This window comes from Chiroxiphia lanceolata, chromosome 10, assembly GCF_009829145.1.
Source record: "Chiroxiphia lanceolata isolate bChiLan1 chromosome 10, bChiLan1.pri, whole genome shotgun sequence".
Lineage (NCBI taxonomy): Eukaryota > Metazoa > Chordata > Aves > Passeriformes > Pipridae > Chiroxiphia > Chiroxiphia lanceolata.
Genome location: NC_045646.1, coordinates 8481769 through 8499033, shown reverse-complemented (window position 1 = coordinate 8499033; position 17265 = coordinate 8481769). Strand labels below are relative to the sequence as shown.

Genomic DNA, 17265 nt, shown 5'->3' with positions numbered 1-17265 from the left:
AGCAAAGCCAAGAAATAACCGAACTGAATGTTTCTGCACTACAGGTATTGCCCTCTCAACCCACTAATATTCATGCCTCTTCCCATCTCTCTCAGCACTGGTTAGTTCACCTTCAGCATGCATAAGAGTTTGATGAGGAACTGTCCCTCCTACTCTACCTAATTTTGCTCAGCTGAGTCCTTGCCCTGGACAATGGCTGCAGTGCGATGAACTCGTCACTTAAAGCAACTCTGTGGAGTACATCTACAATTGGACAGAGAAGGGATGGAACATACATGTCAGTAAGTAGCAGCAGTAATTTTCTAAGAGAAAGACACAGGACAACACATTGTTATTTAAGTGTAATACACATCATATACAGAACACAAGCCTGGTACCTTCAAGACAGCTCCTGGGATAATCACAGCCAGTTACTGTTTGGTAGGACCAATCTTAATGTACTTGTGCTTTCAGTACTGAGAAAAAAGGCCTATACACTTCTATACACTTCTACATCCGTGCTTTATTCTGCATTACTTTCTCCCCTCAACTGTGCTGTGATGTATATTTACCCAAGATTTATATTTTGATTCACATTTACCTTGCTGTCCACTTCCTCCTATATGATTCTGTAACAGACCTACAGTGAGAAATTGCCCACAAGCTACTTAGGGCAACTGACCCCAGACAAAACACAAGATGGCTTTTCTTTAGGCCAGCAAAAGCCCTTGGAACACAGCAAAAATAAAATAAAGTAACACATTCACCTTAAGTGCATTAAGGAAGGTAAAGTTAACCAAAATTCATCCCTCTATAATAATGAACTCATACTTGCCTATCAAATTTTAATATGCTTATTTCCCAAAATGAAAGGGCAAGATATAAGTTGCTGTGACAGAACAACATTTACATTTAAAAGTTTATCAAGTGTTTCTCATATCAGTTACATTTCTCTGCTTCCTTATTAATAACTTTGCTACATGTAACATCTGACTGATCAGACAGACAGAATATTGATGCTATGACCTTATACTAACAAAAAGATAAAATCCGGTTCCTTATATATAAGTAGGGTAAGGCAGATGCCTACCGATACAGTGAATTCAGAGCAGTAACTCAGGTAAGATGCACAACTAACATGTTCTTGGAATCTGAAAAATTAAAACCAATAGAGGCAAGTGTTTCATTTTCAGCTGAGGAACCTGTGTTTGCACAGGGCTGCTGGGAAGAGTTTAGAATTTAAATGATGGCAGTCAGAAACAAATAACTGAAATAGCTGCAATTTAAAAACAAGTGACTAGTTCAATAATAATTTATCTCACCATGATAAAAATGTAGTAACTGTAAACTTTTTCTTTCCCCCAATATGAAAATATACTGATTCAGTCCTGCAATTTAAAATAATTAAAAATATTCAGCTAGACACAGAATGCATCTGCACTATGAAAACCAGTATTTAATAGAGCAGTATACAAGTTCCATATTTACTCCTTAATGACTCTTTAATTGCTCTTTGATGACTTCCACAGAAGTCATCAGCATTAGTCAGCACCCTCGCATTTGGGACAAAGACATTCTCCAACTCTTTCTATCTCAAAGTTAGAATCTCTTCCTTGCTTGAACTGAAAGAAAAATTTTACTAGAACTTTAACACATATAATGAAGAAGCACAAATGTTGTCAAGAAGGGACAGAATGCTAAGTTGATCATCTGCTCCTCTTCATTTATTTGTGTACTTCCTTCTCGCTTCAAGAACAGAAAATGAAATTCAATGGAGCTGATCGTCCCATTAAAAGTCAGAGTGGGAAAATCTCAAAAGATTAAACCTTGAGAAGGAACAAGAGGTGTTTTCTTTTCATAAATACATTTTTAACTATGATTCACTATCAGACACACACAGAGAAACACTGGATCGCTGCTGAATAATTTCTGGTCAAATCAGATTGCAGCATCAGGAATTTAAGAGTTTTCAGAAAAAAAGACAGTATTTAGGTAAACATACACCCTACTGCTGACTCTGTCAAAGCAATGTAGAAAGGGAGCAGAAAAAAACAAACAAAGAAACCCCCAACCAACCAAACCTAATGGGAGAGTGCACAAAGCAAAATCCCCATGGCTAGGAATCAAGCTATAGCCACAGGAAGATGTTAGACATTCATCACGATTCCTTTTTAAAAATAAGAAGCCCTACTGTGTCCTTGACAACACAACTTCATGGAAGTAAACTGAGCCCAGAAATTCTTTAGAATTGATTCAGAAAGCAAAAGAATGCAGCAAGAAGTATATGGATAAAGGCAGGGAAAAATCATGTGGCTTTTTGGGTTTTAAATTCAGCAGTTCAGGAACATGAGAAACCTCACAACCACACCGATACAAAGCCAAACAGCAACAGCTGATGCACAGGAAGGAAGGAAAGGGAGTGTTTGATAAATAGTGCCACTAGTTTTTCAAGAAGAAAAGACCGGTAAGTATCATTACGTATCGCATTTTCTTAAATCAGACCCTTTATCCAAGAAGTGCAATAGTGTGCAATCCAGAGTCTTATCAAGCCTAACTCAAGAGTCTTCTGAAAGCTAGTGGTTACTTACCTTGACTTTTAGCTACTAAATTCTGAGACAGAAAAAAGCAGCTAATATTCCAGTTTTGCAAAGGGAATAATGGGATATTTTGGACAGCAATAGGCTTGTCAGGATGATGTTGATCTGAGGCAAAGTAAGAGAATGCCTCACACGGATTTTTTTTAAACACACAAATTAGAAGGGTAATATAATTTAAGTAAATCAACATGCACTTACATCAAAGTAATTACAAGGTTAGATGCTAAAGATAACAGCACTGATGTAATGCAGTCGGGCTTCCGCATGGCACAGAGCTCAGAGTAATTTGGATTAAGCAACTAGGACACCACAAAATCAATCTGGCACACAGATGGACTAAAAGCTGCTGAGAGGTTTCAGACCATAGCTGTGTATGGAATATCTTTGTCAACTGGGTTCTTCATTCACTGTCACTGCTTTTTGGCCCTGTGCTGTTTGACCTCTCATCAACGACCTGAAAGAAACCAACACCAGCACTTGCAGATGAGTAGAAGATGCAGAAGACAACAGGTTATTGATGTATACTATTCTGTAAACTGAATACAGCTGGGGGATTCATTATTTCCATACTTGGCACTGATGTCTGCTGTGCTGGAATATGCTGTCCACTGGTGAAATCCAAAATGAGAATGTTGAAGATTACAAGAGAAACACAAGAATCATGAAAAGACTGTAAAACAACCTTTTTGACAAAAGATACAAGTCCAGTCTACCTGTTAGTGTGAAAATGAACAAACCTAACTGATCACAAACTAACCTTGATCGCAAACCTAACTGTGAATAAACAAAACACTGTAACAGAAGGCTTCTCAGTTTAGCAGAAAAAGTCTAAAAAGATGAGATGCTGGAAACTGAAACCAGAGAGAGAGATTCACTATGAGAACAATGGGTCAGGATGACTTCTCCCTAACTATCACTAAAAAGAAGACAACACTCAGAGATGAGATATTTACCTAAAAGACAGTCTAATTTCAACAGAATGATTTAAAGGATTCTTTGTAGCCTGTGTCAGGCAAAAGAGAGATTCTATTATCACAGCACATCTCTAGACCTCGTCTATGAACCTGTGGAACTGCCACATGGGTAATTAGCTTTAATTACAGGATCAACAATCAAATATATAGCGTATAATGGGATCAAGATTTAAGAAATACTAATTAAAAAAATCCTACTAAAGTAATTTTTAAAATTATTGTTTCCATCACATTTTAAGAACTATTCCATGCCAATTACAGTTGCAGCTTCAAATACCTAGACAAAAATGAGAATAAGTTACCGTCTTTAACACAGGACAAATATGTGCAGTATGATCTTCTCATACAGCTGCAAGTTGAGATGTAAATGACTGAGTGACCTCTTCATATATAATTCTGTTCTTATTATTATCATCAAATACTTAAACATAAACATTACTGCCTTGTAAAATGGTGTCCTCACTTTTGTAATTTTAAATTAACAACTGTATTCTGAAATGAGAACACTTCTATGCATTACACACGACAGCAATGTAAGAGGATAACTACTGGTCAAGCTGGATACAAAAGCATAGTATTACCTGAGCTTTTTCAGTACTTGTTGGTTGCAGATGTCTGTACAGCACTTTCTTCACAACATCAATAAACAAACAAGCAACTACTATGAGGATTATGGCAAACCAAGCAGAACCACTTGACAACAGTTGAACAAATACAAAGTACATGTCCTGGGTATGTAAAAATGGCCTGAAAAGTTAAAAGAAGTGGCAATTACTAAAAGAAACTTCTAGAAACAAAAGTACAGCACAGGCTGTCTCAAGTGTATCTATTTCACATCAGGCATTGAGTCTCTCAGGATGCAGAGTCACAACTGATGGTGCCCATGTACAAGTCCAGCAACATGTTGGACCTGACCTGCAAAGAAACTCTGGGGAGGGAGGGTACTTAACTTTGGAGGGAAAGGTTCTGATTTAGTTTTAAATTGTGTTGCAGGAAATAAACCATCATCCTATCCCCCCAAGACCCCAAAAATACAAAGCAAAATACCCCCCTTCACTGATTCAAACCCAGCATCTTTATTTCTGTTGCAAATATTTACCTATTACATAGCACCTTTGGGAACCTATCTACGTCTTATGAGCAAAAATGCCTTCATAGTCACAGGCTGACAGAGACAAGCCCTGTCTGTCCTTGAGCACAGGACAGTGTAGCAGTACTGCTCAAATTTTTAAAAGGATCACCAAAAGAAAGTGGCTGCTCTAGGTTGTTGGTTTTTTTTTAAAAAACCTGTCATAAAATTCAGAACATGATGGTACAAGATAATCCTACAGTGTTTTTTCATAGTTTCATTGATCTTATGTGCTACAGAAAGGGGGAAAAAAAGAATCACTCACCAGATAATTCCCCCATAAAACAAGGAGAATATGAAATAAAATACAATGGATCCCCAAGTAACGAAATGGTTTATCCATGTCCAGAAGTGAGTTTCTAGTGCCATCTAAAACAGAGATAATGTCAGTGAGCTTCCTTTTTTCACCAACTTCACAGAAAATTATAAATACCAGTCTGAACATACTTATGAACTTCCAGCCCAAACATAAACATTGTTGTGACACACAAAAACTAGAGAAACATTTTAACGACCATTGAAACTAAATGTAAAAGTCACTTATCTGGAATCCCCAAGAATCAATTACTTCTGTGTAACTTTTGAATCAATTTTAAATTATTGCTTTATTACATATTTGCCTGTATTTCCAAACACAGAGAGCAGTCTGTGCAATATCATACCTTCATTGTGACAGTTATAACCATAACGGTGAAGACCAAAGTACCAAATGTCCAGTTTCCAAACATCTAAGAAAAGGGCAAGGAAAAATCATGGAAGATAAAAAAATCAATTAAGAGTGTTCACAGTAAGTTAATATTCTTCTCAAGTCAACTACACTAAAGAAATTAGTCTGTGGACATAAGCTTGTGACAAGTTATTATCATGAAAAAGCAAGGAGGATACAAGACAAACTACCAGGAAAATAATACAGCTTATGACAAGAGCAAAATTAACAACCCAGAAGTCATCTTTCTTATTGGTTCAAAATAAATCACCACAAAGGCTACATGAAATATGAAAAAAGTTCAAAATAGTAATATGAAATGATAGGAAGATGAAGATATCAATTTGATCAGTTTTGATAAGCATCCAATAGAAAGGAAATACTGGGTGGAAGGTATTCATTTTCACATAAGTGCAAAACACTTTTGAGTTTAAACATTTTCAGATAATTTCCAACATGCAGCATCACCTGAAGGTTCACTTTTTACCCCAAGCACAATTTTACAATTCAAAATAATGGTGCCATTGCATTTTACAAAGAAAATTCTAAGGAAAAGACACTTTGTTTCAAGGCTAATAAACCCAAAAATAAGCTTCCACTCTGAAACACTTAATCTGTCACTTTTGTATTCTCTTGTGCACGAAAATTTAACTATCAAAACTCTGAACAAGGTCTACAACAATAAAATCTCAGCTCTGACAACCAAACAGGGATGCTGAGGTTGTATCTATCTACACACATGCTGCTCACACAGAGCTGCCACTCTACAACAGGTCCAACTGCTCTGCTCCTGGAAGCAGGCTGGGTGCTGAAACAGAAAATGTTGCTATTTTGCAGCTATTTTTGCCACTGACAAACTGAACAATGACCAAATCCTCAACTTTGTATTTCCTGGTAGCAGACTAAGCAAGCAAGGAGGAAGGTACCACATGCAGACAGGCAGAGTCATCCTACAGTTGATGTGTCAGTACGGCACAGAGGCACGGAACTGGGATTCACACAGTTGTAGTTCTTGTTACAGAGCTCTGACAGAAAAATCCCAACAACCTGATGACAGATCTCACAACTGCTTTTCTTGTCTATACACAAAGTACAAAATAGAGGCAGCCGTGAGTCTGGATTTACTGATAATTTTAAAGATCTTTGTTAAAACACGTCTTCCGAAACCTTTGATTTACTTGTCACGACGTGCTGGTTGTTAACTGCTGCAATAGTAACCTTAAAAGTGAAATTAAACTGCTCCTGAGTGACCTGTGAAAGAAAGTGTCTTTGCTAACACTGCTCTCAATGGTCAGAGAGTTAGAACACAAAACACAAACGGGTTCTTGCCACCATTTTATTTTTGAACACATTTACACTGCGGATGCTGCATCCTTCAATCCTATGAAGTAACAGATACAATATTTTGTATCTCCTCCTCTTCTAAACTCTTACCATTTGCCTGTTAGGTTTCAATATCTGACGACATGCACAGCATGAAAAAGGGGGGAGAAAAAAGAACTAAAAGATCAAGTAGTTGCATAATGGGTTGAGGTAAGCCTAACAAACACCAGGATTAACAAATTATTTACAGTCTCCTCTATTCTGCTGTGCTCCAAACCGTGAACCTGGAACGGAAATGTGAGGCCTTGCACTAACACTACCCTGTATCACAGATTTGCACAGGTGACCACTTCTTGAGGACTTCTTACTCCAGCAGTACACTAGGTTCTCTTGCCCTTAATTTTGGCTTTTTCACTCACACGTTAAATTTGCAAGAAACTTTAAGCACTGCAGATATTTTACTGCAACACACAGCCCTACCAGTTCCAATAACCACCTTTTAGCAAACACAGAAGGCAGAGTAACAAAAAACCCCACAGTCTTAGAATTTATCTGAAGTCATATCACATGAGAAGCCAAAGGGCATCTGTCAATTCCCCAAACTAAACAGCTGTTACTAAATACAACGGAGAAAGTCTGTTCCTGCCTTGTGGACATTTACAAAGCAATTCTGAAGTGAGGTGCTTTGACAAGTTAAGATGGATGCACCAAAACACACTGATTCATAGTCTAAAATTACCTCGTTAGAAGAGTTCTGAAGGACCTTTACCAATTCACAAGAATTTCAAATCACACAGCTTGTAACAAATGGCAAGAGATGACACACTCATATCTCAGCTAGAAGAGACATTTTAGTCTCAGCACAACTATTTTAATGTTCTTATCAAACACCTCAAATGGAATAGGTGCTCCAGCTGCACCACTCCACTGCTCCTCTCTCTGCAGGGATGCTCAGAACCACCAGCTTTCTGATTTTAGTTCTCAAGACAACTCTGTCTACTGTCTGTAGATCACTACATTTTTAACTAAATTTCCTGAGCTCCCTGTCACCAGGTGACCACTGTGAATTCAGCATGATGCTATTTCTGTACCTTGTGCCATAATCTGCAACTCTGCCAAGCACTACATGAGAATCAGCAAGTGCTCCATGCCAGTATTAAGAATGGCATAACGAGAAGCAAATGTATTTTTCCATTACTACCCAAGTTTTACAAGGGAAAAATCAGTATCTAATTGTTCTAAACTGAGCTAATAACTCAGAACCAGGGGAAATGAGGAAACAGACTTGTAATGGCTTCATCCAAGCTCTAGGGTTTTTTTCTGAATGATTCTTCCTGTGAACTTTAACATCTTTAAAATAAAGTGTCAAATTAGTATTTGATTATTTCATGAACTTATTGTCTTAAAAACATTTATGGAATAAAAAGTATAACTTAAAAGCAGCTTGCACCGCTAAATTTAAAAAAATCTGAGTAATACAATTAAAATAATACATTTTCAGGAGAAGCTTTAAGACTTTTGTCAACTTTCAGATTTAAGCCTAGCTTTGTAACAGCTACTAAAGAGAAGCCATTGCTTGACACTGCATTTAAGTCCAACTCAAAATGAGTTTTGAATGAATGGATATAAATACTCATTTACTGACATGAAATACGATTTTGACAAAAACAGTATACAAAATCAAACAAAGTCTAAGACAACCACGACACATTTATTATCTTGAAGAGTATGTTCTTCAGGGACATACACTTTCTGACAATGTCTTACAATTTCCACACTAAGAAATGCCATTCTTGAGAGCAGACACTAATACTGACAAAGACTCTTTGATAATTATGTAGTCCATAAAAGTTTTTGGACACAAGAGGATTTTTTCAAAAAAATATTAAGAAATATCACCACAAATACAGTGGTATAATAATACTTATGATATTGTACCTGGCCATTTCCCAGCAGAGAAGTGTCTTCTCCCATTAGAAGATACGAGCCATAAAAGAAAACAAATGCATGAAAGAAGCCCAAGATGGTCCAGTAAAGAAATGGTTTAAACCCCAGATGGGCATTTTTACTGATGTCTCTGCAGAAATAAAACAGATTTTGGATTTCATACTGTCTTTGTATAAACCATGAGTTATTCACATGACATCAGTGCTACTGCTTTGAATAAATGTAACTTTCAACTGCAGCGAGACACATTTAACAAAAGCTGACAAACGAAAAAAATACATAAATCATGGGCAAAAACAGGACTCTCAGCTCTCATGATTTGGATCTGATTTAAGCACTGGTCACCAGTGGCAAGGGTCTCTAATGGGTCAAATTCAGAATAGCACAAACTAGAATTCTTGTCCCTGGAGGTGGAATTGCAAAGGGAAGAAAAAGTCAGATCTCCTCATACTTACCCCCTGTTCTGCTTAAAAGACCTTTACAAGAGAAACATCTGAGAGACATCTCTTTTTTACAAAAATAGATGCTTTTTTCCCTCCAAAAAGCACTATGCAGTGCAACATGTTGCCACTGGGAGGACATCTACTTCTACAGGAAATCACTTCTTTTCCCAGTAAAGGACTTTTTGTGGTGATTCCCGTAATCAGGTGTCCTAGTTTTTCATTTGCACATCTGAGTCATTTTCACCTCCCACACGTAATGGAGGAGAAGGCTGCCAATCATGTGAGCTGACCAAGTGCTCAATGCTCTTACATTGTTAACATGACTGACATAAAAAGATCCTTCTCTTAGAATACTCCTGTTAGTTAACATTTAGGATGAAAGCTATGTAGCTGCAGTTCTTCCTCATCAAGACAGTTACTAAAAACGCCTAAGTCACAGATAAAATATCGCACAAATGTCTAACAGCAAGTTCAGAACTCTGCAGATGCCACTATTGCTGTAAATGGTGTGCTACTGTGAGAATTCCTGTAAGATGCACGCACCTGTAGAGCACGGGTTTACTCTGCAATACATGCGGATGCACATGCTGCTCAAAAAGACTGTATATGAGGACAGGCAGGGAAGTGAAACAAATATTGTACAAAGTCAGGTATACACTGTCATAGAGCGTCTGGAAAGGAAAACAGAAATTATTTGAGTCTTGTAAAGAAAAAAAGGTGCTTATGCACACTAAGAGCAGCAGCAAATCACTTCTTATAGGAATTTGCTTGTTAGGGAAAAACTGTACTCTCATAACCACCCAGTAACATCGAGCTATTAAATACAGAAAATCAGTTGGATACGTTTTAAGTGTAAATCTGTGTTGCTCCTGTGTAGTTATTTACTAATTTAGTTATATATTTATTAGTTATTTAATATTATTGTATATTAATTATTAATTAATTATAATTAATAATTAATGTTAGTACATTTACCGAGATGTAAGGCATCCAATACTTACTTGTTGTGAAAACAAACAGAAGAACTGATATAAAAATTGTGGTGTAATAAAGCACACATTCTGAAATAAAGAAAAGTGAAGGAAATAGTTAATCCTTGGTATATTCCTCACAACTCTAAAAGAAACTGCTAACTCTTACAAGTTGGTAAAATACACATGAAGACCATAAAGCATTTCAACATTTTACAGGGCCAAGTGAAGCCAGATTCTTTACTTGACAGCACATTTTGTTTATTTGTCCTTTGGGACAATGAACCTGGAAAGCATAAACTTAATTATATCTGCCTGATGAACACATCTCACTATGGGAGTCTAAGTAGTATTAAAGGAGAAGAAATCCATTCATTTTCCCCTCCGTTTCTTTTTAAGAATTTCTTTGCAAAATAGATTCCACATTTCATTCAAGATTCATAGATACCCTGCTCACGAGAGCTTGTTGCATGGGAGCAGACAAAGCAAAAACCAAAACCCAAAACCATAATGTTGCCTTTCAAGGAAAGGGAACAACTGAAAAGAAAAAGTGGCGCAAACGTAGTATTTTTCTGTGAACTCCACTGGCACTCTTGGAAAACTCACCTTATAAAAAAAGTACTGTACAAGGGTTGCTATTCTAATATAGTAAAAGTGCCCATGAACAAAAAGCAACTTGGAGAGGAATTTAAACCGAGCTATTGCATAGTCACTGTTCCTTACAGCTTGCCTTCCTTCCTTGCCCATGATTCCTGTAATGTTTGGGAAACAAAACAGAAAACAAGTTAAGTATTACAAAAATTGAAGTTTAAAAACCCCAACAACATACATCTGAAGCTACAGTTCTGTTTTCCTGCACTTCAACATTATAAAGACTTAATCAACTTTGCTGCAATAGAAGGTATTGCTCCTCCCACTTACAACTGAGGGAAACTGCTCATTTGATGCTAATTCAAATTAAAAAAAGTCTTTATTGCTTCAGACAGAAGAAAGTTACCTATGCCAACATGTGCTTCTTGTATCATGCTCACATCATTAGCACCATCACCGATTGCTAATGTTATGGGTTTCTCTGGAGACGTTTTTAACAGTCGCACTACCTGAAAAGAAAAAATTAAACATTTTAGATTAGACAGTCTACCCACAAACTGTGTCGCCAATTCTCAAGTATCTTACTAGTTCCCTACCTGTAAATATAATTAATACATTTTATGAGCATGGATGCTTGGGTAAAAAACATCTTTGGCATATCACAATGACAAATTCATTCCTGCTTTAGAAAAGCAGCTCGTTTGGGCACAAGACTTATTTAAGTATTATGCCTGTCTTGAACTTATTCTCCTGTTCTTATCTCGATATTCTGTTACATTGCTTAATTTGGTGCTTTATCATATGAAACAGTCAAGTGAAAGTTGGAACTGAAAATTTACTTATGGAGTAATACAAATTTAGTGCCTTTTATTAAACGTGCCTAGATTCTTTGTATTTGTAATTAATGGAACTAATCCAGGTAAAATGCAGTAGCTAAGAGATCAATACGCTGTTATTAAAGAAAAGATTCTTTTTAAAGCAACTTCATTATCATCAAGGGGTATTCTCATTTGGAAAAGACACAGAAGGAGATAGGACAGAACAAGGAAAAAACTGTTGACATACAAGGCTGTAAGATAATCAGAAAGAGGAGCAGTGAGACCCTGCTCTTTGCAGGAAGGAATCGGATCTTTAAGTATATGCCAACACTATTCTAAATACAGAGGAGTTAGTTAGATGAGGCTTTTGGTTAAGGAGAATTAGTAGTTCATTAACCTCCCAGAGAGCTCTAGCTTAAGGCAGAAGCTTCACTAATTCAGTTGTAAACAGGCTGCAGAGATAAAGGTAGGAATGCAGATCAAGAGGCTCTTCAAAAAGAAAATAAACATGTATGAAAAAACGTTTCCCCCCTGAAGTTCCAGAAAGCCCAAGGTGGAAATATCAACAGAGAAACATTGGCACGAGGTAAGTAGACACAAAAACCTGTATTGGAATAATTGAGTTGTAGTTGGCAGTGACAGGGCACTGATTCACAGGAGCAGGAACTCACTTCACATGAGGAACAGAACAGTGACTAAATACAGTCCACAGCTCAGAGAAATCCACCTGACTGTGGGAATACATTTCCTAATTGCAGGTATTAATGTGCAAGCTTAAAGGTTCCCCATTTTTAAGAGGTAATTACTTCAAGTACATTTAGCATTAGATCCTAGCAAGCAGCCCTACAGAAGTAACAAGGCCGCAGTGTGCCACCCAGATCAGTCCTCCTGAGATCCCCAAGGCTGGGGTAATTCAGACAGACAAACATCTATGTGAAAAGGTCAAGACAAATCCCCTGGCAAATTTTAACAGCAGCAATCACCAGCAGCTCTGAATGACTGACATGATGATGTTTAAAAAGGTTTTTTGAGCTATAGAACATGCCAAAATTAGTAGTGAGACTGCCAGCCATCTATTAACACGCATTAAAGTTAGTAAAAGATGCAGGAAATATTAAGCTGAATTCCAGCTTAACCTTGGAATAAGTCTCACAAAAAGGATGCCTACAGCAAAAGATCATGTGCAAGGCTAGACTAAACTGCCCTGGACTTCCTTGCTTACCCTTCATGTTGTATGGCATTTGTCTCAGTGATTTATATACTTCAGTGTTTGAAATTAAAATGTCACTGCCATCAAAATTACATTTTACTCTACTTCATGAGGAAAGACAGGAAATAATCTCCATTATCTGCTGCACAGGACAGGAATTATGGGAAGCAATACAAAGCATTATAAATCAAGTTAAATGACAAAATAAGAACAAGGACATAACAATGGCAAATAACTGTACCTTAAAGAGAGGGGATGGCAATAATTTCAGCTAAAAGAATGGACAGAAGTGGACAAATGAAACAAACTGTTTTACTCATAGTAGTTACAATTTCCTTTTAACATTTTATTGAAACTAATATTATACCAGGTGAAGAGTTCTATACTGAAGGGACTCTGAAGACTGCATTAGAACTGTGATTAATTGTTGGAAGCAGGAAGAGTGACCTCAAAAAAGGTCACTCGTGCTATAGTAAAACAGCCTGCCCTCTTTTGCACATCTAGTACCTCATATAAGGGTTTCCTAGTGCTTTAAGGTGAAAAGATGTCTTTTCCCAAAGAGAGAAATTTTCAAAAGAAAAGAATAAATATTCCAGTCCTTTAGAGCTTAGCTTTCCAGACCGAAAAAAAAAAATCACAAAATCTAAATTTTAATTCCATCCACCTTGTATTTGAGTAAAATAAAGTACATGTGAAGGAAAAATGGTCTTAGAAGAGCATGAAGGAAAACCTCCCCTGGAGACTAGGCTTCTGCTTCTCTTCCCTTTTACTTTATCCTCAAACTTGGGTATACTTTTTTAAATACTCAGAGAAGCACAATTCTTCCTTACAGGTCCGTGAACGTTCAATTTGGCTTTTTTGGTTTGGAGAAGTGAAGTAGCAGGCAAGGCTAAAGCATGCAGGTGGCCAGGACAGCTGCTGCCTTACACAACACTCAAGAGGCAGATTTAAGATGAGCCTTTTGCTTGCACAGTGGCAGGATTTTGACTTTTCCATCCACTCGCAAATTTTCAAACACACATGTAAGAAACTTCTGAGCAAACTACTCCAGATTAACTGCATTTCACAAGGATTCAGAAGTCAGGCAAACAAACAAAGCAGTTTCAGAAATCCTTGCCTCCTCAAAGCATGGTAAAAGTACTTTAAAGGCAATCCTGATTATATTTGCGCTTACCTTTGCTTTCTGAAGGGGTGCCATGCGACAGCACAACACTGCAGAACAGTTTTTGCAAACTTCCATGAACAGTTTTTCGTGTTCCCTGAGTGCAAGAGAGAGGCTGGTCCCATCCACAACCAGTCCATGTTGGATAACATGGTCTTCCTTTATTCTATTCAGGGACAAAAATGTTAACTTTGTACCGGTGTCACAGAAAAATTTCAATTTGCTATAAACTGTGCTGTTGGCCAGACAGTAAGCAAAGAACTTCATCTGTTAGACAGACTGCTTCTTCAAGTCTGTTATTAATAGTTTTTCTAAAAAGGTAACTTAATTTGTTTGGCACATTCATAAAAGAGACTGTCATAAAATTTGCAAATGAAAGAAAACCAAGCTAAGATCATAACTGAGATAGCGACATCTCAGGTATTTTACCTCTTGGCAAGCTGCCTCAGTTGTTCTGCACAGGTACTGTCTGACTTGTGCTGCACAAGCTCAAGGATGTTCATGGTTCTGTGGAAATGTCCACAGGACAAACTGACACTAACAGCTGTCTCGTGCTTGTCTCCAGTGAGCACCCACACTTTGATACCAGCCAACCTGAGGGCTTCTATAGTTTCTTGGACTTTCTCCTGCAGTCTGGAAACAAGAAAAATCTCAAGTAACTAATAAAACACTTCACCAAGAAAGAGCTCACACTGTAACTCCATGTTACCACTGTAACCCCACTGCCATGACAGGTTAAGACTGCATTTCCAATGTCCCAGAGAATCATAGCCTGGCAGATGATACTCTGTTACCAAGCAATAAAACAAAGGCCTTGACAAAACAAAAACTGAACTTAATCCTGCTAAGAGATCAAAAATTTGTCATAAGTGTACCTTGATTTAAATTATTTACTATTCAATTTCACATACAGGAAATCTCTCCTGATGAAACACAGCTGTACATCATTGTTATTAAGCCAAAATCAGTTGGTACAACTTGTGTTTTGAATGCTCAATCCAAAGAGTGGTAAACATACTAAACAAGAATAGCACAAAACTTTTGATCATAGTGGGAGAGTTTTTCACATGTTAGATTTCAGGAATAAATCCTAAACTCGCTGGGATTGACTGTAGTTAGCAGTAACTCCATTGCATACTTGTCTTCTACTCCCGTAGCCCCAAGCAATTCCAGATCCCTTTCTATGAAGTTGAACACATCTGCTAATCTTTCCTCCCGTTGTTGTAAGGCAGTCCTGGCCTCATGAAGGCGTTTGCCAATTTCTTGATACTCCTCAGGTGTGAATCTTCTGTAGGCTACGCACAAAGTTCTTAGTCCTTTCTGTGAGAAAATAAAAGACTACATTCAGAGTAGACAAGATTCTGATCTAACAAGAAGGTGTCACCTGTAATTTGTTCACTTCAAGCTACAGAATTTATCCCAGATGAATTTTCTTCTGATCAGCTGGGCGAGCACAGACACTTACCAAAGCAAATTCATCCACATGTATCCTTGTTTTGTCTATTTCTCCATTCTTACTACGAGGAAGAATGGAAGATTCTGCTCCTTTTGTGAATAAAAGCTTTTCCCCTACAAAGTAAAACAGAATAGAAATTAAGAATAATGTCATTTAAGAAGTTCTCAACTGCAGTTTTTACGTTTTCTGATGACCTACCTGAGGGACTCTCCACAATGACACTCATTCGTCTGCGATTTGGATCAAACTCCAACACATGAAGCAATTTGTACCTGCATTTTGTGTTTTAATAAAAGAGGGAAGGGCAAGAAAACATTTTTAGAAATAATTTTCCAAAGACAATTACTTATAAATAGACTCTTACACCACAGACATTTCCTCAAAGTGTCATTTTTTATATAAACTCTAAAAGCAATGCTACCACTGATGAACAACGATCACTGCTATTAGTCATTGTGCAATTCATTGCTTTTCATCACTTTACATATACTTTATTCCATTTCGTCAGAATAAAAGGCTCTTCTACCAATAGGAATAGTTTCCTAAATACTAACTTGATACCTGGAGATTACAAGCAGTTCCTATTTCTTTATCCTTCTGTCATTATTTCAAGTGTAACTTTGAAAACCACATTTTGTTTCTAACATTTGTAAACAATTCACACTGTCAAAAAACAGTGTGTGTGCCCTGATAAGTGGACTAGTTTTTTATGTTACCACTAATGCAGAAAATTAATTTTAGACACTTAACTTTGAAGTACTGCCAACTGACACAGATAAAATGGGTAAAAGGAGTTATGACATACTGCAGATATACAGTTATCAATAACATTTCTACTCATTTTGTGAAAGTTTGAAATATAATTAGATTATGCACAGATGAGAGTGATTCGGAAACTTCTAGAGCTGAAAGCAAAAACTCTAGGACTTGAACAAGCAGTTTAGTTTTCCAGCTCTACTACAGTCTCAACCTTTGAGGAATGGGAAAAGATACAAACTGTTACAACACACACCTACAAAGAGTAACTCACAAAATTCGTGCATCTCAGCTACTATTGGTAAGGCATAAGATGCAAGCTGTCTTGAAGACATCAAGGGAAAAGCATTAAATAGAGTACGCTGTGGATAGGTAAGGTTTGCTTATTAACAGAGAGGATTAAGAAGAGAACTTTACATTAATCATCACTACTGTTCTGTCCTTCAAAATAAACAAGGAATAAAAAAAAATACCTCTCTGGTTTTCCAAGGCTTTTTACTTCCATACTGTCTCCACTAATTCCAGTAAATACTACTCCAACCCTAAAAGGAAAAGGAAACAGACATTTCATTTCCACTTTAGACAAAATGTCTATTGATGCAGGAAGGGGAAGGTGGCAAGGAAGAAAAAGAGAGATTCTTATACCCCATTACTGTTCTCTACTTCTAGAGAAAATTAAGAATGCCTACTTTCTGCAGTATTTTATTTGCAACACACTCTAACCACTATGATTTCTCAAGGATTTCCATAAATACTTTAAATGATGACAGGACCCCTAGGGTTTTGTGTATTTTATATTTCCATGTTTTCCCAGTAAGCTGACAGTACCAGGCCCTGGGCTTTACAATTTTTATGGCTGCTTTCAGCATGGATTGCCTGCCCTAGGAAGCAATTCCTGTGTTAGGCACTCCTGGCAGCACAGCTCACCGGCTTGCAGCTTCAACTAAAGCTTTCTCATCTGGTGAAGAAGCATAATACTCCAATGGGGATGTTATTCCATTGGCATGCCAGGGACCATCAGCACCATCTGTCTGATCTGCATTGATCTGCACTGTATGACAAAGACAAACTGCCTTCAAGAACAGTTCTTCCTCTTTCACCTGTAAGAAAGAAAAATCTTGGTTTGTAACATTTACGTATCAATCCAGTTTTGAACGCGCTCAAAAAAAAAAGGTTTTTACTTAAAAATCTGCCAAGTATTTC

General features: G+C 37.2%; 1 protein-coding gene across 1 annotated transcript in view; it reads right to left on the bottom strand.

Moving 5' to 3' along the window:
* The window catches only part of ATP11B (ATPase phospholipid transporting 11B (putative)), a 64976-nt gene that overhangs the window by 15573 nt on the left and 32138 nt on the right, over positions 1 to 17265 (bottom strand). The window contains 15 exon segments of the mRNA XM_032698508.1: positions 4132 to 4297; positions 4945 to 5048; positions 5342 to 5407; positions 8647 to 8785; positions 9642 to 9769; positions 10100 to 10159; positions 10676 to 10821; positions 11067 to 11169; positions 13863 to 14016; positions 14280 to 14483; positions 14989 to 15170; positions 15316 to 15419; positions 15505 to 15578; positions 16536 to 16604; positions 16990 to 17162. Of these exon segments, the coding sequence (XP_032554399.1) occupies positions 4132 to 4297; positions 4945 to 5048; positions 5342 to 5407; positions 8647 to 8785; positions 9642 to 9769; positions 10100 to 10159; positions 10676 to 10821; positions 11067 to 11169; positions 13863 to 14016; positions 14280 to 14483; positions 14989 to 15170; positions 15316 to 15419; positions 15505 to 15578; positions 16536 to 16604; positions 16990 to 17162 (1872 nt within the window).